Source organism: Ambystoma mexicanum, chromosome 13 (assembly GCF_040938575.1).
Source record: "Ambystoma mexicanum isolate Mex_15411 chromosome 13, UKY_AmexF1_1, whole genome shotgun sequence".
NCBI classification, from domain to species: Eukaryota; Metazoa; Chordata; class Amphibia; order Caudata; family Ambystomatidae; genus Ambystoma; species Ambystoma mexicanum.
Genome location: NC_090938.1, coordinates 547,270,898 through 547,297,119, shown reverse-complemented (window position 1 = coordinate 547,297,119; position 26,222 = coordinate 547,270,898). Strand labels below are relative to the sequence as shown.

Here is a 26,222-nt window from a genome sequence, read left to right as displayed (position 1 = left end):
GTTTGCGTATAACAACTCTCTACACATTTCCACTGGGGTGTCTCCCTTTTTTGTCCTGTATGGTTACCATCCTAGAGCACTTCCGCTGGACCCATCTTTGATGGAGTCCAACCCGGCCGCACCCGACTGTGTACGAGATCTGGACCAGATACGTTGTGATGTACATTGTCACTTGCTCCGAGCTCTAACGCGGAAAACGCTTTGCTGATGCCCATCGCAAGCCAGCCCTGAATTATCGGATTGGCATGAAAGTATGGTTGTCCTCCTGTAATTTACATATTGCGGGTAAGAGCTCTCTTCTACCTTGGTTCGTGGGGCCTTATACCATCACAGGGGTGATTAAACCTGCGGTTGTCAGATTGGCATTGCCGCATTCATGGCGCATTCATCCTGTCTTTCATGTCTTCCCTACTCAAGCCCTTTGTTCTGTCTACTCGTTAGCCTACTCATCGTTCTCCTGTTCTTGTTTCCGGTGAGGAGGAATATGAGGTGTCTCGCATATTGGACTGCAGGTTCTCTAGAGGTACGGCATTCTATCTGGAGGACTGGAAAGGTTATGGGCCCGAGGACCGTACCTGGGAACCTTTCAACTTGCATTGCCCTGATCTTTTGAGGGATTTTCATTCCGCCCACGGGTTGCCCGTGTCTTTGGGGAGGGATGCTGTTACGGTTCGGCAGGGATTGACTCCTCTGCTGACCTCTGCGCCCTCACGGACATCTTTGTGGGATCGCTACAGGTTGCCATGGCGCCTGTGTAACAGTCGGCGCTTTTTGGGCCAGCTGACTCGCCGTGCACGTAGTAAACGTGCTTGTAGGCCACGCCCCCTTCCGGCTTAAAAGCTGTCTTCCTTGGGCTCATTGCTGCTAATTGAGCTTGACTCGCCGCCATGGTTACGTCCGTTTTGCTTACTTACCTGCATTATCCTGATTGAATTCCTGGTTCCGACCCTTGCCCATTTCCTGGATTGATTTCGCTTCCGATTTGGCACTGTTTTTCCTCTATGGCACTGACCCGGACCGCTATTGACTGTCTCTTCTCTCCGCCTGCTTACAGCCGTTGCCTCAGGGAACAGCACGGTACATCTCTGCTTTGTGTACTCGCCCAACCACCTTTACAGTCCACACGCAGAGCACCTTGGAAGACCTCAGACGCTATGATAGACTTCCATTCTACACTCTGAAGTGTTTCGTGTATTGGTTGTCTGCTAGTTTCACCCATTTGCTATTGCTCCACTTGTTCAAGACCCACCCCTGCTGAATGTACTTGGACCTCCCCAGGTAGCTGAACTCTTGGAACTTTCAGGAAGACTCATTTTCAACCATTTTTTAAGTGCAATATTGACACTTTCCAGAGATTGCACCAACCCAGACCTAGTGCGGCCCTCGTGCCGCCCGGGGTATCTTCTCTGTACTAACCTTACCTGTTTATTATTTTTTCCTGTCGTTTTGTTACTTACTGGACTTCATTAATCTTTGGATATCCCACCACTCAGGTCTGTTGCTTGGTTATTCTATGAATAGAACCTCATCATTGCTATTCACATCTCATAATTGGGTTTATTTTTCGTTGTAGAGCAATTCCATCCCTGGGGGAATCCGCTCCTACTCATATCCTGGTATATTCTCTGCTACTGTTGTTTGAGTATTATTACTGGTTCTTCTCAACACTGCTAATCCTGTCTTATTTCTTTTCAGCATTGGGTTTTGGCGGTATGTGTTCTCCCCGCTCTTTTATCCAATTGACACCTCTGCCTGTTCAGGTCGAAATAGCAGAGAGGTACATTGTAGAAAAGAGCCCCTCTTTGAGGAAGTCTGAATCTTCGTATTCAGGGGAGCAGGAATATTGGAGGCTGAACATTGATTCCTGTTTTACTATTGTCTCCAAGGTCCTAGAATCCAGCATTCCTGACCTACTACCGAAGTGCTGAGTAACATTGTGTAACCAATGGGACGTTGTGTATTTAGTGATGTTCATAGTGACCTGTTTGAGGGGAGTGCTTAGTTGCCCCACCTGATGTTAAGGAGCCTATCACTTTCTTAGACTAGCATGGAACGCATACTTGGATGTTCCCTTAGAACCAATCACTCTCTTCAATAGGTTTCTTTAGTTTGCCACGTAGGATGACGTTAGTTAATACGTAGGTTCACGTCACCAATGACAAGTTTTTCCTTTAAATACAATGTTTTTTCTGAAGCAAATTGAGAGACCATGCGTTGAGACGGCTGTTGATGTCCTTAGTACTCCCTGTTTTAGATAATTGATATTCAAACAGTTAAGCATTTTGCATACTACCTGAGTCGTTTTGATTATTGATGTGTGAGTAACTTCTGCATCCCCATTCATCTCATAGTATTGCTACCTCGTCTTAAAGGGCTGGGTCGACTACCCGAGTTCACATGGTAGCAGAGTGATGATGGTTAAAAATCCATCAAGATAGTAAGTTTTGGGGTCCCGGAAATATCGAACGTCCTCTGCCATTTAACTGAAAGGACGTGAAGCTCCCTCTAGATAGCGGAACCAATTTTTTTTAAAACTAAGCCTGGCAAGCGCAGGTGAAATGGGTCCCTTGTTTTCAGGCAAAATCCCCTCCCGACGTCTCCTGGAAGCTGAGCGAATGGCAGTTTGGAACGGCTGATAAAGAGGCGGCGATCCCGAGAGGCAGAAGTCAAAAAAGCAAATGGTGACTAAAAACTGAGTGAGGTGGCAAAATTGTGAATGGGCAGTAAGTGGAGAGAGTGATAAGGGAAAACAAGCAATGGAAGGAGGTTGGGGGGAAAAAGCAACTCGAGACGATGACCTTCGAGTTATTAAGTAATTGACTTGAGGAGAGGAGCCAAGCAATTGAGAAACTGTGAGATAAGGATTCTCACAGTAGAGTAAGCCCAGTGTCCTGCGTCATAAGCGTGTAACAGAAGGAACCGTATCTAGAGTCCCATTTGCGGCTGACATAGGCTACAGACTTGTTTAAAGACAGTCCAAAGAGAACGGTTCACTTCCCAATCGGGGTATTTGTTAGGGGCGAGGATAAGTCTTGAGGATCGTAGACTGAGATATATGTGGCCGGTCGAGTATGTCTGTTGGTGTTTATGTGATATGTATTGATTTATATGTGGTGAAGAAATAATAGAGGAATTAAAAGACCAGAAAAGGAAAACACGAGAGTTCAGAATTAATTATTTATTTGTTGAAATTGAATTGTTGGTGTTCAAGTGAAATCAAGTAGTTTGGAGTAAAACGTGATATAGAGGGTTTGGAGCTGCGACGGTTGGTTTGGAGCTGCGACGGTTGGTGCACGCTCATATTGTATTTTCTTGAAATGTAATTTTTGAAAAAGTGCAACGGAGAGTATTGACAGTCAAGTGTGACGAGTCAAAATGGAGGATATTACTCCGCTTACAAATTTGCTGAAACACTCACCTAAGCTTAAATAGTATAGTGCAGAATGGGTTCGAAGGCACGGCAGACAAGATGTTCTTGCCATGGCCACAAGGGGATCACTTTCAAAGGCAGTTTTGCAGCATATGATGACATATTTGCATGCAGCATACACGGGGGAAAAAGTTAGACAAAAGGTTAGCGAGCTTAGAACTCTGGAAAATGTACCAGGAGGAAAGGTAAGAGCCACCTCCTGAAGACTGGATACTTAACATATGCAAGGAGGGGGTTGAGGAGCCTTCTGCTCCCCCCACCGTGCCTGAAGTAGACAGCGATAGCAAGGAGCAGGACGGATTGTACCTATTAAGAGAGCTTACAGCAATCCAGCATATGTGTTACCTGTGCAAAGCAGCAATGAGGGTGCAGAGAAAATTCCTGAGAGAGATGTTCTAAAGTCCTGAGGGACAAGGAGGAACGCGACAAGGAGTGAAGTGATCGACTAAGTACATCCTAAGATATAGGACGAGAAATAAAGATATGGAAAGGAGAAAAAGTTAAAGCTGATGAGGTAGTGCTTATACAGAACAAATGGATGGGTGGTCGGATTTTGCTCAAACTCTATGGTAAGAGCATTGAGGAAGTAAGGCAAAGGGAAGATCGAGACAAAAGGGACAAAAAGGATAGAGAGAGAGAGAGAGAGAGGAACGATTGAAGAAGATGAGCGCAAAGGAAAGAGACAAAGACGGAAACAGTTGTATCAAGACGAACAACTGAAAAAGCAGGAAAGAGCAGAGGAGCAAAGAAAATATGACAACAGACAGAGGGCAATCAAAGAACAGGAAAGACTAGAAAGAAAGGGAGAGCAAGAGGAGAAACAGAAATTAAGGGATAAAAGAATACAAAGACGAAGAAACGAGGAGATACGAAGGGCAAATGAAAGAAGATATATGAAGAGAAAGGAAGAAGACACGGTCGGAGAAGAACCAAGGAAACGAAGAGAGCTTGATGATGAAATAGAACAAAAAAGAAGGCAGAGAGCACGCAATCTTGAGTGTGTAGAGAAATAATTAATGGATCCTGATCCAGTAGTGGCATGAGAGGACATAGAAGAATTCTTCCCAGCACATGCACCAATAGCAGGTCCGTCTAGAGCAAATCCAGAGGATGAGTTTGACTGTAGAAGCATTGGGGACGCAATCGATAAAGTCGATCATGACATGAGGAGTAAGCAAGAACTGAAGGGAATGTGTAAAAAACGATTGACTCGATAGTGCACAGCTGTATGACAAAGAGGGCGGCTCATGTAGTATTGAGCCTAAAGAGTTGTCTTTCAATAGATTAACTCTGAATAGAGATTAAGAAGAGAGAAGCCACACATGTTGGGGGACAGGATATGTCAGACGAGGACAGAGAAACCTTCCATGGGGAGGAGGGAGGTAACGGATGTTGTCCTGAAGGATGTTTTTCAATGGATAAGGAAGTAAGATGGTCAGATCTAGATCTACACAAATCGCGGGCGTCGGTGTCTCTGGCATGACTAGATTAACCCAAAGGGTGATCCAATGGTGAGAGGGGGGACTCACCACCTTATGTGAGCAGGTTAAGGTCGCTGCCAGGGAGAAGGCGGTGCGGAACCATTGTCCCTGCTATGGACAGACAGAAAATGGGGGATGAATGTGAGTTTGGGATTTCACAGTTTCCCTTGTTAGAGAAAGGAGGAGCCAGACCACAGTATCTACCTTGGCCACAAATGGATAAGGATGATTTAAGATGTAAACTCCTGACTTTAACTTCTGGTGCTGAGAAATGGGCACATGAGTAAGAAAAAATGACATGAGGAAACACAGTAGCTGTAGGGGACATTAAATGTCTCCTAGTCGCTATCCTTGGGGCGAGAGCTGACGACATTTGGTAAAGAGCAGGATACTCGAGTGTTGCCGCGTTGAGCACCGCTCATGATGGAGCACCGTTTAACAACTGTTGGGAAGGAGTCAGGAAAGCACTTAGAGTGCTGTATCCGGACACGTCAGAAATGGGAGCTATAATGACAAAAAAGGTGCAGGAAGGGGATGATCCTCATGTGTACATTCAGAATTTTCATAAACAATGGAGCTTGGAAACTCGAAAGCCTTGGAGGGGGGGAAATATATACCTGTATTTTATCATATACTATGCCAAGGGCTGCCAGTGCAGAAGCAGCTCAAGAAGTGGGTGGGCATGGAAGCAAAGCCATGGTTAGAAATTCAGTTGACCATTGCGCATTATTGCAGACTGTTGCAAGAGAAGAATCGAAAGAAAGACGATGTTAGGAAAGGTGAAGAAGCGAAATGAGTGCAGAAATAATTATCAAAGTATGCCATTGAAGGGGCGATGTTGACTAGCGGAAAAGGGTCAAGTTCGCAGCAAGCAGCAGGCATGTCACATGTGAATAACCAAAGGCAGTATGATCAAGTAAAAACTGGATTTGTACCACGAGGTAGGGGAAACCTCCGAGGTAGATGCTTCCAGAATAATCAGGGCAGTTTAGAATAACCAAAGTGGGTTTCAAAATACACAGATTGATAGTCAAGGCGTGCAGAAAGGGCGAATTAGGAGCCCTCCTGTATGTTGGACATTTGGTATGTCGGGACACCTTGCACGCATGTGTAGAAGCCAAAGGTTCGTGCAAAATGGGCAATTCTCAATAGGGGGGACCGCATACCCGCCTGCATACACTCAACAGAATGAAGGTGGGTTTGTTCAAAATCAGACAGTGCAGCAAACACAACCGCCGAGAGTACAGTAAGATTTACAAACATAGCAGACAGCAGTGAATCTGCCTCAAGGACAGTCACAGCATTCACCCATGCAGATACAGCAGGGCAACAGTACGGGACAATTGATGACTCCTAGGATAGAGGGTGTCACTGTCAAAGGAGGAAATCCTTTCACAGGTACGGGGATGAGAATGTATCCACAATAGGACAGCTCACTGGAAGACTTGATGTGTTCGATACTATCTGTGATGCCTAATCCTCAAGAGGAACCGAGGGTTGACGTCAATATAGGGGGCAAATCCTTTTCTTGTTTAGTAGACACGGGTGCAACACGCTCATGTATATAAGAGGGGAAATTTACAATGTCTGGAAATGCCATGAATACTCAAGATTTCACAAGAGCTACAAGTAGAGTTCCTTTTACTGAAAAGTTGCCAGTCTCAATAGCAGAATGTGACATGCCTGTGCCATTATTATATTCAAGGCAGACACCTGTCAATATATTGGGCTGAGATTTAATGACAAAATTGAACATGACAATTTCATTAACTGATGAAGGCATAGTGTGTTCAACACCAGGAATGCAGTATTTAAACATGAGTGAATTTATTATGGCATTTACAGGACAAGTGACCATGCAAGGAGTACCACTAGAACCAGATATTTTTTACTATGGGGTACACACTCTGTTAACATGGCTACCAAAAGAACCATGAGAACATCTGATGAGTTTTTATTCAGGCCAAAGATGCCTATGGATGAAGAGGATGGTGAGTCTTTCCTTTAGAACTGCACGCAGCCATAGTGCGAGGAGAAATGGCTTTGCTTAATGAAACTGATTATGAAGGCAGACGATGGTGCACAGTAATTGCTATTGGGGAAGGCTATAGATTGGCTGACGTCACTGATGAGGATATATATTTAGAGACAATCCGTCAGATGATGAAGTAGTATTTGAAATTAGTATTACTTATTGGGTGAGAGCAATCAAATGCAAGATTCCTCAAAAAATGAAGCTAACATTGAAACGTCCTGAGTTTTTCGACGAGGATATGGAAAAGGTGCCAGCTTCATTGTGGACAAAAGGCCCCTATGACGGAGGCCTATTGAAGGGGGCTGGAGAAGTAAAAATGAATTTAAAACCAGGACCAATTTTACCTCAAGCACAACAGTATCCCATGTCTCAAGGCAGATGAAGGTATTTTCAAGCCAATGGGCCTCATTACGACCCTGGCGGTAAGTACCGAACATTACCACCATGGCGTAATTAACGTTTACGCCATGGACGGATGGCGTAAAGTGCGGCACATTCCGACCCATCGCGCACGTGCATTACGCCATGGCGGTAATGCAAAGAACGCGATGCCGTAAAAGACCCCAAAATGGCCCCTACCGGCATCGTACGCTGCGCATGGTGCACTACCGCCACCCATCATAGCGGTGACCGCAATTAACGGTGACAGTAATTAGCGGTGACCGTATTTAGCGGTGACCGCAATTAAGCGGAAGCGGAAGTAGCGTCATCGCGGCGGAACGGGAAGGAGCACGGCGGCCATCTTTAAAAACACAATCCATTTCCATCCTCCCCAACCATACCAGATCCGACCTTGAAACCTTTCCAAACCCATCACCCACCCTATTATCCACCCGATAATGCCGAAAGTTGTGAAGAAGGCATGCGACCGGCAGCGCCAGGACCGCTTTACACGTGAGGAGCTCACCATGCTTGCCGAGACACTGCAGGACAATGCTGCAGTAGTATTTTCAACGCAGATGACCAGGCCGGCAATAGTCCAAAAGAAGGCCATATGGGCCTTGGTGGCACAGCGTGTCAGTGCGGTGGGGGCCGTACCCCGCACTGCATAGCAGTGCAGAAAGCGCTGGGACGATCTGAGGCTACGGGTCCGGAGCATACTCTCAGCAAACCGGAACCTGGGGACGGCAACTGGGGGTGGATCAGAATCCCCCATCAAGCTTCAGGCATGGGAAGAAATATGTGCCTCCACCATTGGGATGGAGAGCATCGAAGGAGTCGAAGGGATGGAGAGAGGAGCCCCGACATCTGGAGATGCATGGCCAAATCAAGCCATGCTAAAAGCAACAAAGTTCAATCATGTGAAGTACCATGTTGACCCATAGTGCATATGCCACACATCGGCAGGAGAATGCCCACAGACACATCCGGAATACACCCTGCACACATGCAGCATGCACACCCTAACTGCTGGCACCCACATACCACCATGCAACTTCCACACAAAAGCACAAAACCTGTATGCCCCTGCCGGAAATGTTCTGCATGTACCTACTGTTAAGATGTCACTCGTCACAATGCACGGCCAATGTCCGCAGACCCATCAATAACAGTATCCCACCTTTGCTCCACCACAGGCTCTGATTCAGACCTCCAAGATGAGGACACCACTGCCTCCAGAGCCACCAAGAGAGCCAGGACAACAGTGGCAAGGCCGCAAGCCTCCACCTCAGCCGTCCCTGGAAAAACACACCAGCAGCCACAAACCCTGCCAGAGGAAGAGGCCAGGCCAGTGACAGCCGCCACAACAGTCATCGGACACGCAGCAGCAGCACCGCACACGTCAACAATTGTGCCCACCGAAGGGACAGGCTCCGCTGCGAGCAGCACCCTGGGGGAAATTGCTGCCATAGCAGCATCCTCAGACAGTGAGGAAGGGAGCATCGAGGACATCGATGATGGAAGCCCCACTGCCCACCCACATTCCCCCCACACATCCCTAAACCCCCTGCAGGCGGATGCCACACAGGGGCATTCGGAGGCCGAGGATTGGCCACCCACCCCATCCCCGCAGCCTGAAGCGAGCAGCCCAATGGACATCGCCATGAGCCAGCACAACCAGCAGACCCTGCAAGAGATATTCACCCGCCAGCAGCAGCTATCCACCCTCCTTAATGAACACGTAGCAGAGTGTGGGGGTGCAAGGGTTGACATGGAGAGAAGCGCGGACCGAGTCACGGCTGCCATTGAGTCCTCCACAAAGGACATCTGTACAGAGCTCGCTGCTGTGCGGCACGTCCTCACAGAACTAGTACAGGCCATTAGGGACACGCGTCCAATCGTGCAGCCAGGACCCTCCTCATCAACCAGCTCGGCACAGAGCAGTCCCATCCACAGATCTGGGAGGAATCTGCGCAGCAGGGGTGCCTCGGGGCCAGGGGAGGGGACTGTCAGTAGTGGCTAGACAGTTGAGCAGGACTCCTTCACACACTGCTGCACAGACAGTACCACACCTTCATAGGGATTGCAGGGGGGAGGTGGGAGGGTGGATGGGGTGTGTTGGGGTGTTCAGGGGGGAGGTGGGAGGGTGGAGGGGGTGTGTTGGGGTGTTCAGGGGGGAGGTGGGAGGGTGGAGGGGGTGTGTTGGGGTGTTCAGGGGGGAGGTGGGAGGGTGGAGGGGGTGTGTTGGGGTGTTCAGGGGGGAGGTGGGAGGGTGGAGGGGGTGTCATTCCTTTTTGAAATCACAATACACTTTTTCGTTTTGCACAAATCATATGTGTGGACATTGCTCATTGCGTATGTGTGATTTATTGTTGAATAGTCCGCAGTGTGCATTTTCAAGACACACACATTGGCCCGAGTGCCCTCTCCATGTCACACGCACACGACGTGTGTGCTAGAAGCATTGGTCAATGAGATTCTGACGCATTTCACGCCCCTTCTGTGCATCGCTGCCTCCTTGAGGTACTGCACCATCCCCACCCTCATCATCCTCATCGCTAGGTGGTTGCTGGTCTGCGTCAGGGGGCAGGGGCACATTTCGTCTGACGCACATATTGTGTAGCATGACACATGCCATGACAATCTCCGCAACCTTCTCATGGCGGTACAGGAGTGCCCCGCCAGACCTGCAGAGGCAGCGGAAAAGTGCCTTCAGTAGGCCAAATGCCTGCTCAATCACCACATGGGTACGTGCATGGGCACGGTTGGAGTCCTCCTCATGCTGGTTCTGTGGGTTCCGGACTGGTGTAAGGAGCCACCTCTTCACGGGATAGCCTGCATCACCTGTAAGTGGACAACAATGTATGTGTCAGGGATGAGAATGATTACTGAACATGACGTGACGCCATGCCTTGCATTAGACTGTTACTTTGCACCACTTTTAGTCGCACTAATGGATTCACACTATGCAACCGGTATATGTTCATGGCTTCCATGTACTGTTTTGCATGCCAAGTCACAATGAAGGGGTGACAAGTGCCTTGTGAGTGCACATCCACTGTGTCCGTTCAGGCTGTATTGTAGGTGACCTGGCACGTGTCCTGTGAGGTCAACGCTCACATGATTGCAACATTGATGTCTGGCACATTATGACCCCAGTGAACAATACTGATGTCAATGTGGACAGTTTGTGGGCCTTGCTGTCTGTGTTGTGGTGTATTGATGTTCCTGTCCGTCATGTGCCTCCTTTGTGCGGAGTTATGGGGGACAGGCCTATCAGTAGATGGTGTTTGGTGACGTGCATGTAGCTGCTATTCGTTGGAGTCAATGTTGTCACATTTTGTACAATACACTTGCAGATGGTTGTGTCATGGTTGGGACACACCTTCATTCCCATGTTAGGGCTGCTTAGGTCAGGCATCATGTATACAGTTGTCAGATGACGTAAGTGCTGCCTCAGGGTATGGCCTGGCTACTGCTAGTCGCAGCCAGGTGAAGTATGCATCACCCCCCCCTTTCTGCCAGGTGAAGTATGCATTGGTACGTCGATCACCTACCCACTTCGCATTTCCATGGTCATGACATTAGACTCACCGAGTAGCCAGGATCTTGGGCCTGCATGTCGCTCCATGTAGCGTGGTATTGTGGAGTTCCTCAGGACCATTGAATCATGGGTTGATCCGGGGAATCGGGCACAACAATGTGTGAAGATCCTGTTGGAGTCACAGAGCATTTGCACGTTGATTGAGTGAAATAGTTTACGGTTGCGGTACGGTACCTCCATGGCATGTGGGACCACCAACAGTCGATGGCACCTATGCAACCAGGTATGCCAGCTAGTGCATGGAAACCCACTTTGGTGTTAGCAATCTCCTGGGCAGACCGTGGCAATGAGATGTGGTCGTCTGTGTGCTTGAGGAGGGCATCGAGCACTTGGATCAGTGTACGTGAGAATAATGGTTGTGATATGCCATGCAAGTGCCCCACTGTGTGCTGGTAGGTGCCTGTGGCCAGGAAGTGGAGTACAGACACTACCTTCAGTAGGGGGGGATGGCGGTTGGAGTTTCTATCATGCTGACGATGTCGTTGTGTATCATGTCTACGATGGCGGTGATGGTGTCCCGGTCCAAACGGTTCAGGGTGTGGATCTGCTCAGCAGTGAGGTTGAATGGATTGGCTCTGATGCGTGGGATTGGGGGCTGCCTGCGTGGTGGCATTGGCTGTGCTGGTGGGGCTTGCTGGGCCTGCCTTGCCCTCCTTCTCCTCCTGCGTCTCCTCTGTGCTGCCTGTTGTTGTTGTTGCTGTTGAAGCACATGCATTGCTATCAGGTCCTCCAGCCCCAACATTGCTAGTAGTATTGGTATCATTGTGGAGTGTGACTGGGTGTGGGAAGGGGTGGGGTGTGCTCTTTTTGTACTTCCTGAGTCTGTATTGCCTTTACCTGGGCTGTTTCTGTGCACCTGTGGCAGCTGCATTCACTTTACATGGCCCTTTACGGTTGGTTCGCGATGGCACAATTAGCACCATGGCGGTAAGGTACTTAACGGACTGGGTGATGGCGTTAGGTGCATGTCCGCTTGGGTCGGCATTTGCGTACCTTTCCGCCATGGCGCTAAGTACGGTGTGGCCGGTCGCGTGCGCGCACCCTTAGCACAGTTAGCGGCAGCGTTAACTACGATGCCGCTAATGGCATCGTAGTTAACGGTCACGGGTCATGATCGGACCTGGCGGAAAACGATGGCGGTAACCATTTACCGCCATCGTTTTTCACTTAGCGCCAGGGTCGTAATGAGGCCCAATATCCACTATGATGGAGCAGGGTATCCTAGTGACGTCAGAGTCACTGTGTAACACGTCTGTGTATCCTGTGGAAAAAAGTAAAGGGGGTTGTGGCGTCTAGTGCAAGACCTTCACCCGATTAACCAGATTGTAGAACCGAGTTCCCTCTAGTTCCTAATCCTGCAACAATTTTATGTAGTATCCCTGTTGAGGCACAATATTTTACGGTGATTGACTTGAAAAATGTGTTTCTCTCAATCCCATTGCATAAGGATTCTCAAGATCTGACGTTATTTACATTTCGTCAGCCTAAATTAAAAAGCACGAGATTACCTCAGGGGTATTGTGAGTCTCCATCGATTTACAATAGAGTCCTGGAGATGGGCTCAAGCAATATTGATTTAGAAAGTGTTATGTTGCAGTACGTGGATGATATATTGATCTGTAGCACCTCAGCAGCAGAGTGCAGATGTGATTCAGTTCAACTAATGATTATTCTTGCAGAGAAAGGATATAAAGTAGACAAGGAGAAATTGCAGTATTGTCAAGAGGAAGTGTTATACATAGGTCAGTTAATTTCGCATGAAGGAAAAAAGGTTACTACAGAGAGAGATGAGGCTATTTTGAAAACAGCAAAGCCACACACAAGAAAGCACATGCAAAGATTTCTGAGACTATGGGCCTCATTACACGGTAGGCGATAAACCATGGTGCTATTAGCACCATGGTTGCCGCCGGTACCATACCGGTACCACCATGGAGGAAAGGGGAATTACCACCTCATTCCAAGGTTGGCGGGGCGGTAATTCCCCCTTTCTCCATGGCCCTTCCCCATTCCCATTTTTGCCCCATAGGGCATAATGGGAATGGGGAAGGAGCTAATTACGGTACCGCAAATTGCGGTACCGTAATTAGCACCAAGGACCCTTTGCGGGTCCCAACTTTAACAGCTGTTTACACCAGCCGTTAAGGTCGGGTCCCGCAAAGGGACCTCGTAGTAAATCGGTAAGGGTTAACTGTCACCGGTACCCTTACCGGTGACCGTTAACCCTTACCGCCTTCCGTGTAATGGGGCCCTATGTAATTATGTGAGAGCATAGGTCTTTAACTACAGTTCATACATAAGGCCCTTGTTGCAGGCTCTGAAGAAAGCACAGGCAACTCAGGAAAGATTGTCTAGACTGAGGAAATGGAAGAAGGGTGTGATGAGTTGAAAAAAGCTATTTGTACAGCTTCAGTTTTAGGGATTCACAATTATGCTGAGGAATTCTTTTTGTTTTCGCACACAAATGGCACTGTTATGATGGCAGTACTCGCACAGAGAATCACGTTGGGATATAAGTCCCTTGCATATTACAGTGGGATTTCAGACCCAGTAATGATGGGTCACTTTCCTTGTGAACAATCTTTGGCAGCCGCAAAGTTCGCTGTTGAGAAGGCTGCAAGCATAGTAATAGGGTGTTTCATGATATTATTTGTGTCACACCCCTGGACTATCAACAACTCCTTCTTAACCACAGAAGCCAGATTTAGTGACCCCATCCACCTTGGTTGGCAAAGGTTCCTGATTTGAGTACCAACAGTATCCCTGAGAAAGCGAATAGGGGAAAGAGGGTTAGGGAGAGGTTGTGGATAGGTAAAGGGGTGTTTAGGGTAACCGGAAAAAGGTATTGGGAGTACACACATAAATAAACATATAACTAGACTTGCCTGATAACCAAATATTCAAAGGGGTAAGTACACTTCTTAATCAGTGCACTAAGCCCTCACCTCCTGCCTCCAGAGATATAGCAACATAAATGAAGACAGACACATGAGCATGATAACCGACACAGCATTACTTCACACTATGTAAAGTGCTCCTTAGCTCCATGAGCAACGTATTGCACAGAGGATACTTCCTGATATCTTAGTTCCCCCCAGGAACACATGCGCTGTGCCACAATAAAGTGTTAAAGCACACTATGTAAATTTCTACACTCGTAGACTGCAAGCATGACTTGATTCCATGGGCATACAAATGCGGGCTTCAACAGGGTTTCGTAACCATAGAAAGTCACTACGAGCGGAATGAAATGAAAGTGCTGCTGGGAACATGACTGCTATTCAACTAGTTCTTTACGCGGTGCACACAGCACCCAACAAATACATGCTGGATAACATAAGTGTCTGTTATAAGCACTTATCTGAGGCCTGGAGGGACACGCCAGCATCGCCCCAGGCAATGAACATCCTACGTTGAACGGTCTGCTATAGTTTCCCTGCGCCGTTCCTACGTGACACATGGAACGCTGCTCCGATAAGCAGATGGTCACCGCCGGGCCCAGGATTGCATTCTCACCGCACAGCCCGAGTTCAAAAGAAAGAAAGGGATTTCACCGGCATCTCTGCTAACTGTCTCCTCCGGCCCGTGCCTGCCATGCCATCAATCACCAACAAGCAGCATGGGCCGAGGAGGTTCTTAAATAGCAGTGGGGTGCACCTGACTCCAATCGGCCAACTGCCTTGCAAAGGCTCATGGGGATTGCAGTGTCATGATTCATGCCCCTGGTCATCATGGCCAGCCCATCCTTTCGGCTGGGGCCAGGTTACAGGTTCCATTGTGGCCTCAAGGGCCACAAAACACCATCCGGGACTCTCTTGGAGCCAGTACTGGCGCCTTTGGCGCCAGGCTCATACTGTTATGTGAAGGACAACATTTGGATTGGGACTTCAGTTAACATGGAGGCACTCGCATAGCTCAGTTCGAAAGAACTGAGCTATGCGGTCTAGTGTTTTGGGTGTGGCCGGGCCTGGGACTACTTTACCTGGAACTACTTTACCTGGGCTATATAAGCCACACCCAAACAGCAGCACATGCTTCGCGTTATTCTGCAGTTAGCAGCGTAATGCTCACCGTGTCCATTCTGATCTCCAGTGTTTCTTGCATCACATGCTGAATCCTGTATCTGGAAGAAGAAGAACACCATTATTCAGCGCATACCTGTAAGTAGCAGCCTGGCTTTGGTCTTGAATCTTCAATTTTCAAACTACCACCAGCTGCTCACCTGAATACACGCGATCTGGGGAGTCTTCATCACGACGCTGCATCCATCTTCAGAACGCTGCAGCAACCTGAAAAGGCCAGAGAGACATTATTAGTGAGCGCTCGCTCACGGCCACGCAAGGACACTGAAAACCACTTACCAGGTGCAGTCTCTCTCTCGGAACATCACAGCAGCCCGGAACATCATAACGACTTGCAAAGGAAGGCCCAGTTTAGCAAAAAGAAAAGGCAAGAAAGCGCCGCGCACCACACATTCACTTACCTTGCTGGGATTCTCATCCTATACAGCATGGCAACGCCAAAACTCTCCAACTAATCTGAGGGAAAGAAACTAGAGACATTAATAACAACAAAACGGCAGAAGAGGAAGAGGGCAAGATAAAAGACTGTAAAACAGTATTACCTACCTCATCAAGCAAATCGGAGTCACAGCAGGCCTGGAACCGAACACGGGGCAACGCACCAGTGAAGCAACTAGGTCGCAGAACGCCCACACCTCCAACGCGCCCCTGCACAGAGACGCAGGACGGAGAGCACACGTACCTAATATTAAGGTGAGGAGAGGGACTAGATTTAAGGGAGGAATTTGAGGCTGAGGGAGGTGGGAATCAATCCAAGAGAGACATTTAAGCCTTATATCCAGTTCTCCTGTATTTCAGGCGCTATCCATGTCCAACACACTCATCCAACACACTATCAAGGGAGAGGGTTCGAGAGTGCTAATCTTCCAGCCACGGCTGAGTGGCGTTCCCCGTGGTTATCAGGTGAGCGTAACATGTAGTCTACAAACCCCTTTGGCACCAAACCCTCCTTTTTATATGGCTTTTCACAGCTCCTTTTTGCTTACATTTGTTGAACATACATTATTTGCCATTTTGGAAAATCCTAAAGGCACGTTGACTTCGCAAAGGGCTTCTGCCTGTGAGGTGGTTATATCAATTCCAGCAATGGGAAGTTTGAGGTATTAATAAGTGCACGACTACTGTCTCACTTTTCAGAACAGGCTGCAGAACTAGTGGCGCTGATTGTCACGTTCGAGAATCATGCAGACCAGGAAGTAACAGTGTACAGTGACTCCGCCTATGTGACATCAACAGTAAACGCAAGGTTAGCACATTGGAAAAGGAGGGGCTACATCCGAGCGGACAGCACTCCAGTGCAGTGTGCCGCCTTATTGGACAGACTTATTAAACCACTACAACTCCCAGTAGCCATCCCAGTCGTTAAGTGCACAGTGCACACTAAAAGCACAGATTTTATTTCACGTGGAAATCAAGCAGCAGATGAGGAAGCAAAACGTGTTGCATATTCAGATAACATCATGGAGTTTGATACGCCTGATGTGAATGAAAGCATGGTGGTGATGATGAGTGTGTCTGAAGTTTAACAATTTGTCTTAAACTCAACTAGTAGAAATTCAAGGGGAAGCACCTCAGGATGAGAAAGACCTGTGGACGTGGAGGGGATGTTCTTTAAGCCCTTCCGAAGCACTGTGGTGACAAGACAGCACTGGTAAACAGGTGATGCCTGTAGCCTTATTAAGGGTGGCGTTAGACAAGCTACACTACCCTTTGCATGTCACTAGAGAGAGCCTTGCTGCAACAATTGCGGAGTAATGGTTAGTTCCAAATTTGGTAGAACACGTTGCATTTTATGTAGTAAATTGTATTGTATGTCAAAGGTTTACTGCGGGCACACACTGCGTAGTTAGAGGAGTTATCGCAATACCTAATGATTCTTTTCTGAATTTACATATCGACTATGTCAACATGCTGCAAGTTTTTAATGGATACAGATATATAATTGTAGTGGTATATCCCTTTTCAAGGTGGATTGAGACTGGTCCATGTACACATCCAGATTCCACCTGCGCAGCAAATTTTCTAGTGCGAGAAGTGTTTCCTAGATGGGGAATATGTGAAGTATGGAGATCAGATAATGGCCCTCTTTTTGTTAATGAAGTCTTTGAACAAATAAGCTTGTTGCTCGGTATAAAGCACAAGTTTTCATCAGCTTATCACCTGCAAGCTAACGGAATCTGTGAGAGACTCAATGGCCTGCTTAACGAAAGAATAGCCAAATTGAAGATTACCTTGAATAAAGGATGGTTGCATTGACTACCACTTGCATTGTGTGCATTGAGAAATCAGCCAGGTTCCGACCTCCATCTTTCCCCCCCCCCATGAAATAGTGACAGGGAGGCAGATGAGGACACTGTCATGAACCTTACCACAGACCCCCACTGGCAAGTCCACTTGCCAGGTAAGGTCAGGGTTCGGGGCTCCATTAAGGCCTTGGAGGCCTTGCATCCACTCCCAAGACTCTCTTGGAGTCAGTCCTGGTGCCTCTGGCACCAGGCTCACATTTATTGTGGAGAACATGTTTGAAGGGGGACCACTTTTCATTGGGCCTGCAGTTAACATGGAGGCCTTTGCATAGCTTGGTTCCTAAGAACTAAGCTATGCGGTATAGTGTTTTGGGTGTGGTGGCCTGGGACTACTTTACCTGAACTACTTTGCTGCTTGGTGTTACTTTGCAGGCTGCAACGTAACGTTCACTGTGTCCTGTGATACCCGCGAGCCTCAGAGCAACGAACCTGCAGAGGAGACAAAAAGAACATCATTAATAGAATCTTACCTGCAATCTCCATCCTGTCATCCGCTCTCCAGTGAATAGCTTCTTCTGGGCACCTCATACCTACTGGAACGAAGCGACTTGAAAAGGAAAAGGAATAAGACAACTTTAGAAAAGGTATACTCGTGCATTGCTTAAGCTACGAACATCACAAGAAGCTTACCTGGCTTGTCACCTCCCGGCCGGCATCGTTCCGGAGTTCCACACCCGCTGGAGAAGGACAGCGCGACCTGTAAGGAAGAGAGGAGACACAGGTTAGCAAATGCAAGACAAAGCAGCGCAGCACATAGCGCATTACTGTCAGGTTCCTGGGCAACAGAAGGCATTAGGTACCGTCAGGTCCTCTGGGCAACAGATGGCATTAGGTTAGACCATAATGGGTTGGTTGGTTAAACTGCACAACATTTTTTTCCTTAATCTAATCATCATTATCCAGCCAACAACTTCTATCCCAGCTCAAGATGGTGGTGAACTTCCTGATCAATGGTGATTGGATAAGGACTACTATGATGCAGTTTGAAACCTAAAGAAAGGTTCAAAACTGCCTTTCATTCAAGATCTACATGAGAGTGGTCACAGAGAACCAGAGCTCCTTAGGAAAACTCTAGAAAACTACATAAAGAATCCTTGAAGATATTTCTAAGAATTGCCAGAGACAGTATTTCAGATAAGTGTTCCTGAGAATTAAATGTTTAGTTTTAAAAGGACAGTATATACAGAATAGTAGAAGATAAAAACTGTTTTTTAATTCAAAAAGAAGTTGCATGTAAAAGTTACAGATTCAAGGTTAACATTGGATTGTTTATATGTTTAATTGTTTTGGATATTTTAAAAGCGCACGTCAACAGTAAAAGAGTGTTTACAACGTTGTGCCGGCTCGCACATGTAATTCTTAAGCATTGCAATGCTGGATAATTGCAGCTTCCGCGCGTCTTTTTAATGTGCATCATAGAAGATAGCAACGTTCGTGTTTGCGTGCCTGCGTCGCGAGTTGGACGTTAGAAGAATTCACCTTAAAGCGTAGCCACGCCGAATCTCCCGCACGCCTAGGGAGAAAGAAAGGACATTATTAATCACAAAAGAAAGGCAGGCAAGTACAAACAGCACTATACAAAAACTGCTGCAATAAGACCTACCTTAAAGAGACTTGAACGGGCACGCGCCAGTGAAGTAACTCAGTCGCCCACGCCCACTGAAGACTACGCACCCCTGCTAGAAAGCAGGGTGGAGAGAACGCCTAATGCCACAACAAGGTGAGAAGAGGGCCTAAGGGGTGGTGGGAGGATACTTTACCTGAGTCAGCCAGTCTTGAACCCAGCCCTCCTGTGTTTTCAGGCTAGACTTCCTCCAAAGACACCATCCGGAAATCGGGGAGAAGGTTCCGGCAACTAACCAGGGCTGAGTGGCGTCCCAGTGGATACCAGGTGAGCGTAACAGACACCCCTCACACCTTCATCTAGAACTAGAGGTGATGCCCAGACAACAGCAGAATTGTTAGGAAAAGAGTTACATGATTGTTTAACATGCATGACTTCAAGTATCTCTGTCGTTTCAGATCAGCTCAAACGAAAAGGGTGTGGGGCACATAACACAGAAGGAGATGCTACAACAACCAGAGTTGAAGAATTACGTCTTCCCAAACTTTTTCCTGGTGATGAAACCTTCATCAGGAATTTCATGAGGAGATGGCACAAGCCACGTTTTAATGGCCCATTTATCGTGAAAGACATCACGCCATAAGCAGTGAAAGTGCAAGGCAGACAAGCGTGGATATTTCTTGGAGACGTAAAGATCTATGCTGGAGAATCCCCTTCACTCCCACCCTAGTCCGAAGCAAGCATTGGGGAAGACCTTCAGCACGTGCAGACTAGGTCCTTGATGAGGAAGAAGGATGCAGAAGATGGAATAGACAAATAAAGTGTATATTGGACTGTGGCTTGTTTTGGGAGACTCTTTTAAGTTACTAAAAAAGGAGTTAAGAGAAGCTATTTGTTCTTGAGCCGCAGGAGTTTGGTGACATTGGACTAAGACATGTTTTAAGTTTTGATTGAGAAGGAAGGCATGCCAGATTTGGAGTTCCTTTTCGACAATTGTAAGAGGGAACAGTTCACCAATTCCTTTCTCACCGAGTTTCTGGGATCATCCTTGATGTTTTTATCTACATTTTCGTTCTTGCCCTGCGCTGGTGGGGAGAACTTTTGACGTTCATTATTTCCTACAAGATCCTAAGTCTGGTCCAATCATGAGCAGATTGCTCACAGCCATAATAGAGCAAGTTCTTCAGCTTCCTGAGTACAGTGGGGGAAACTCAAATGCCCCTATCGGCTGACAATGCGCATAGACTGGTTGGCATGGTCTTCTATTACTTAAATGAGGAATGCCCACATCTTGTTGGAAGACAAACTGATGTCTGCATGTTCTTGAGAGATCCGAGGAATAATGTGGAATAATGTGGCACTTAATGAATTATGACAAGATATCATTTAACAAGTCAACCTGTATTCTGAGAGAACAGTGAGGACAAAACAAAAATGCTGACAGTGGTGCACACCTGGTAACAATTGATATAGAAATTCAAATCATCATTATATGTACAGAAGAGCTGGTTTAAGAATTTAAAGGTGCGGGGGAGGAAAAAAGGCCTTGGCACAAAGCCTAAATCAGAAAAGAGAAAATAGAAGAGGACCCAAAAAGTGGGGCCCTCCCGTCCCCTGCACACTGTTTACTGATGCCACATAGGGCCTTCAAATATATGGATATAGATATATAACAGCAGTTTGTTAGTTGAGCATATAACAATTTATTTGGCAAAGAGGAAAACAAAATTTGCCAAAAGGCACATTCTGTTGTACAAAGTAATTCGTGACGTTTAACATATTAAAACAAATTGCGAAGAAGCAATAAATGATGGAGAGGTGATGCTGTCCAATTGTGGAGTGGCCGACGCGTTTCGAGGGTAACCTCTTCTTCATAAGGGCCCAATTGAACTGTTGACAACATTTCAAGGAGACAAAAAGTAAAATCTTTTATTTTATTTCCATAACAGTCAAGGACTGACTGACAAGCTGTACATAACTCGGGATGCTAGCGAGATGGTGAAGAGCAGAATACTGGAGATCTAGTATGGTGAAAAGAGTGAACTAACAGATCAAAGAGAAACACTCTATACTAATAGCTAAACACATAACAAAGGAGATGTATTGTGTGAGATCCACCTACATGGTGGGATCTAGAAAATGGCGTGATGAAGAGTCAGACAGATCGAGATAAGCCAAAAGCGGTAGTGGGTTCTAAATAGCAAGGACCACCCTTGAATAGTGAAAAAGCTGAGTCAATATGGGGAGCGTGTTTAAGAAAAAACCATACCCCTCCTGTGGACGGAGAAAGAATAACTCCAAAAGAGCGCTACTGAATAAAATAAATAATACTTAAAATAAACCGGAATTGGTTTTAAAGAATGCACTCACTCGAGTTGCGGGACGAGTAGCCAAGGCAACAGGGGCATCCGTGTGGTCAACAAGTATTCGAAACAATTATACGATGCAGGGCATCTGCAAAGAGACACGTACTGCTGGCACCTAAGTGGGGACATATACATTTCTGTTATACTGGAGAAAAATAAACCTGGGGTCTCCCAACCGGGCAAAGGGACCCAAGTAGCGGTAGCTTACCTGTACAGTGCGGGGAACACTGTTAGTGGAAACTGAAACCGGCAGGCAGTGGCTCCGCGCGGTCGTAACCTAGGGAACGAGCTGTGCTGGGGACACGCCGTCAGACGTAGAAAGGAAACTAAATAATAAACATAGAAAAGGGCATAGAAGCCGGTGAGTGAGGAATATGGAGGCCATCATGCAATGGCGCATAGTGCAAGCGTACTCATAGGGACTGACCAGAGATCAGGATAAATAAGAAAAGTAGAGTTAATATGTTCCATAATGAAACATAAGAATTCTGGTGTTCACCATCGCAACGCATTTTATAATTTTGGTTCTAATGGAACAGAAATTTGTGAATAGTACAATAATCGTTACAGTCATGATAGATAGCACAAATGGTACATGCAGTTTACTCTTAATAGTCCAAAACAAATCATGTAGAGTCATGAGGCTACTCATTATATAGTGAGACAAGTATAATTCAATGGCAAGGGGATAAAAGATTGCGATGTAGCCTATTACTCATACAAGGTTCGAACGAATGGAGAGATGGTTCAATTGGTCATTCGTGAACAGGTGCAAACATTTAAGTGAATATAGGCAAGTCAAACATAGGAAAATACAGTTCCCTTGAAGAAAACATCAAAGTCACAACACTTGTAATGACAAAGAAAAAAATTTTTTTTAAGGTCCGGGATACTGACACTTGTGTATAGTAGTTGGCGATGTAACATGTGAGTTTCACAATTCACTATAGAAAGCAACTCAAAGAGAATTCATCATTCAGACCCTTAGGTTGCAAAGTGTCAAGTGTGTGGATCCAGTACTTCTCTCGCTGTGACAACAGGGATTGGTAATTGCCACCTCTGTGTGGACGTTTGACAATTTCTATGACTTGAAATTTAATTTGTGCAATCGTATGTTGGAATTCGATGAAGTGCCTTGCCACTGGGGATCTGAGATTCTTACATCTGATGGTGGATTTGTGTTCTGACCATCTTTCTTTGACGGGTCTTGTGGTTTGTCCTATGTATAATTTACCACAGGGACATTTCAATGAGTAGATGACACCTGCGGAGAGGCAGGTGGAAAAGTCTCTGATTTTGAATTTCTTCCCAGTTTGTGGGTGAGATATCGTTTCACCTTTTATAACATTGTTACAGTTCGTACAGTTCAAGCAGGGAAAGGTACCCTTCTTTATGGTACTCAGTACAAGTTGTTTGTCTTTAGGAGGTCTTTCCGCTCTCACTAGTTTATCTTTGAGATTATGTCCACGTTTAAAGGCCATCATTGGTGCTTTGGGAAATAATTTCAGGAGAGAGGGATCATTGTGTAGTATGGTCCAATTTTTACGCAGAGTTTTGCTGATTTGGAAACTCTGTCGTGAGTACTTTGAAATGTAGAGTAGCGGTGTGGACTTATCCTTGACTTTAGGGATGCGTAGTTGTTCCTTCGTGAAGGTCTCTGATCTGTTGCGGGCTTCTCCTGTGATAGTATCTGGATACCCCCTAGATCCAAATCGTTCAACTAGAAATGAACATTCTGAGTCAAGGCCTGCTGGGTCTGAGATAATTCTCTTCAATCTTAACATTTGACTGAATGGTAGGCTTTTGAGCATGGGTTTAGGATGGAAACTGCTGAAATGTAAAAGATTATTCACGTCTGTTGGTTTATGGTACACCGTGGTGTCGATGTGACCCTCTTTGATCTGTAAGCTCACATCCAAAAAATGTAATGAAGGGTCCCCTACTTCCATTGTGAATTTGATTGTGTTGTTCACTGAATTCAGATGTTCCAAAAAAAGATCCAATTCATCTCGTGTACCACACCAGATACCGAAGATATCATCTATATAACGTTTCCAGGTCAAGATTTTAAATGACCAAAATGGGTGATCCAACACGTTTTCTTTTTCAAATTTATACATGTAGGTGTTAGCATAAACCGGAGCCATGGCCGACCCCATTGAAGTACCTGATGATTGTACATAGTATTGGCCCTGAAATCTAAAGTAACTGTTGTGAAGAATTATTTCCAGTAATTCCACAATAAATTCTTTGTTCCCTCTTATATGTTCATGATTCAACAGGAGCCAGAGTACAGCATCAACCCCTTCGATGTGGGGAATAGAGGTGTAAAGGCTGCATACATCCATACTAAAGAGAATGCAGCTAGTGTCCAGGGCTATGATTTCTTGTAGACAGTTGAGGAAGTCTGTAGTGTCCTTCAGGTAGGTTGGTATTTCCTGGATTAGAGGTTGAAGTAAACGATCCACATAGATGGCCAATGGGTCAAATATGCTATCAGTTCCCGCAACTATTGGTCTGAGTGGCGGATTAATGTTGTCTTTATGAACCTTTGGTAAGCCATAGAACACAGGCGTGATTGGATATTTGTTTATAAGGAACTGACTTGTTTTTGAATCAATCCAGTTGTTTTCCAAAGCATTGTCAATAGCTTTCTGGATGATGGCTTTGATTCTAAGTAGTGGATCATTATCAAGTTTTGTGTAAGTAACGGTGTCGTTAAGTAGTTCCAGACATCTCCGTGTGTAGTAGGATGAATCCATGATCACGATTGCCCCACCCTTATCCGCAGGTTTGATAGTTAAATCTTCATCTTTAGCCAGCTGTTCAACATGTTCAAGTTGGCTATTCTTAATATTAACTGGTTTAGTGCTATGGTAATTAATTCTTTTGAGGTCATTAATGACACTCTTCTCGAAGAGATCCAAGATCGAATTTTGAATCTGAGGGTCGAAAGTACTCTTGGGGCGCATCTGTAGGATGTCATCCTCTAGGGCCTGTGATTCTGTATCCAAATCGGATTCGAAAAACATCTTCAATCTTAATTTCCTCAACAATCTGTGAAGACAGATTTTTTCTTCAAATAGTGATGTGTTGCAAGTAGGAACAAAGGAAAGACCACGGTTTAAGATATCAAGTTGGCCACTCGTCAGGTTTTTGCTTGATAGGTTGATGACTAGATTTTCACTTATTTGTATCTTCCTTTTTGTGTTTTTCTTGCCTCGTCGTGTTTTTCTTTTTCTTTTTGTCTGTCTCTCAGGCCTAAAAAAACACCTGTGGTACTAGCAACTGTCCCAGATTGAGATGGTGTAAGGTGGGGAATTGTGGTCCCAGGTGTTGGTACTTGCTGTGGAATTTGTTCTTGTGACTGGTCTTTCGGTATTGGTTCTCCCACACTGCTACTACTACTATCACTCCCTGAGTTGGAGTTGTTAAGATTATTAGCTCGACTTCTGCTGGCGTTTCTGTGATGGTAAAACTCCTGCCAGGTATACACGATATCGTTCAAATAATCGAACGTATCGCGTTTAAACTTACGAAGTTTCCTTTGTTCTATGTCTGCTTTGTAATTGCTCAATTTGGAATTGATATCTTCCAAAAGTTGTGTCAGATCCTCTTTTGACTTGAATTCTGAAAGCTGTGAGGACATCCTGAATGAGACTTTTTGAGGAAGAGATCCAGAGCCTAATTGCTGTAGTCTTCAACTTCTTGTTGGAGAGGCGCTTGCATTTCGTCTGGCGAAAGGATGACTCTTTTCTATACATCAGGAACCCTGTTAATCATCCCGAGATCAGCCAGCTACTTGAAGAACTTATTGCGAAAATCAAGACATTACCTGAGTATTGCACAATGTTGCCCGAGTAAAAAATTGGGTTATCCTTCCTTAAAAAAGAGAATGGGCAGCGTCAATTACGTGATGGCAGACAATGAGAGACGTCCACACTGTGCAAGAAGCTATTGTTGTAAGAAATGGGCTTACCTGTAAGTCATTTACGCATTTTGTTTATAGTGATACTTCTTTCACTTACAGTGTGCATTGCTTACTAGTTTGATCCAAATAGAGTAAGGATTCCTGTGTATATTCCCATGCAGGAGGAGGGTACAGATGTGGCAACTACAAAGCAGCCGAGACCTTATGTGATTATCCCTGCTCCGATAGTCCGTGTAGGAGTGCATGACAAATGTCACCAGACAGCTTTCCTTAGAAAAAGGTGTTATAGAGATGTTCCCTGTACGTCAGAAACAGGCTCGAAAGGAAAGACAAAGAAAGAGATTGTCTCTGAGCAAACCTACACAGGTAGCACATGTAAAAAACTGACAAATATTCTATGATTGGTCAGTAAGAAAGAAATATGCTGGCATACTTCATGAAATGATTGTAGAAGCTCACAAGAAAAGAATGAGACCTAAGAGAAGTGCTAGGAAGGATGATCATGAGCTAAATGATTACCTGGATAGTACAGCACATTGGGGAATAACATATGGTATCAGCATATGAAAGAAGTGGGAAGGAGAGAACTTCGAAGGTGGAATGCTTTGTATGTGCACTCCTGCCTTATAGCATGGGGACGTCTATTGAAATAGACGTCCAGACAGCACTCTGCCATACAAAAGGCCAGTCCATGGGCCGAGATGCCCATCTCAAATTGGCAACTTAATGGACAGATCCAGATGAAGGTGACTATATCCAAGACACAAAAACAAGAAACAAGGTGCACACCAAGAATAATGTGATCCGATGTGAAAAGCCTGGAGTGAAAGCAGCTGAAATCAGGTGGGAAGTAAACAAGACTTGAGAGTCCAGGAGAAGAAATTTGTAGATGGAAGAACAGATGCAGATTTGGGGATCAGTGCTATCACCTGATGGATGGGAAGGAGGAGTGCTCATCTGTAGAGCCTGGGTAGTCATTGGTTGTTATCAGCTAGCCATTGACATAGTGCAGAATGGATGTAAACCTCTATGGCCAAGACTT

The 26,222-nt window shown here is 45.9% G+C and overlaps 1 protein-coding gene across 1 annotated transcript; it reads right to left on the bottom strand.

Moving 5' to 3' along the window:
- Positions 1–20,562: 20,562 nt before the first annotated feature.
- LOC138521453 (uncharacterized) lies at positions 20,563–24,869 on the bottom strand. The gene is made up of 3 exons (XM_069634309.1): positions 21,458–24,869; positions 21,254–21,364; positions 20,563–20,773 (listed from the first exon to the last, which is right to left on the bottom strand). Exon 1 carries the CDS (start codon positions 24,279–24,281, stop codon positions 22,194–22,196), a length of 2,088 nt encoding a protein of 695 aa, XP_069490410.1. The 5' UTR covers positions 24,282–24,869; the 3' UTR covers positions 20,563–20,773; positions 21,254–21,364; positions 21,458–22,193.
- Positions 24,870–26,222: the final 1,353 nt, after the last annotated feature.

Bases quoted from the DNA above. Each gene is read 5' to 3' on its own strand.
- LOC138521453 (XM_069634309.1), bottom strand. From the start codon at position 24,281: ATGTTTTTCGAATCCGATTTGGATACAGAATCACAGGCCCTAGAGGAT.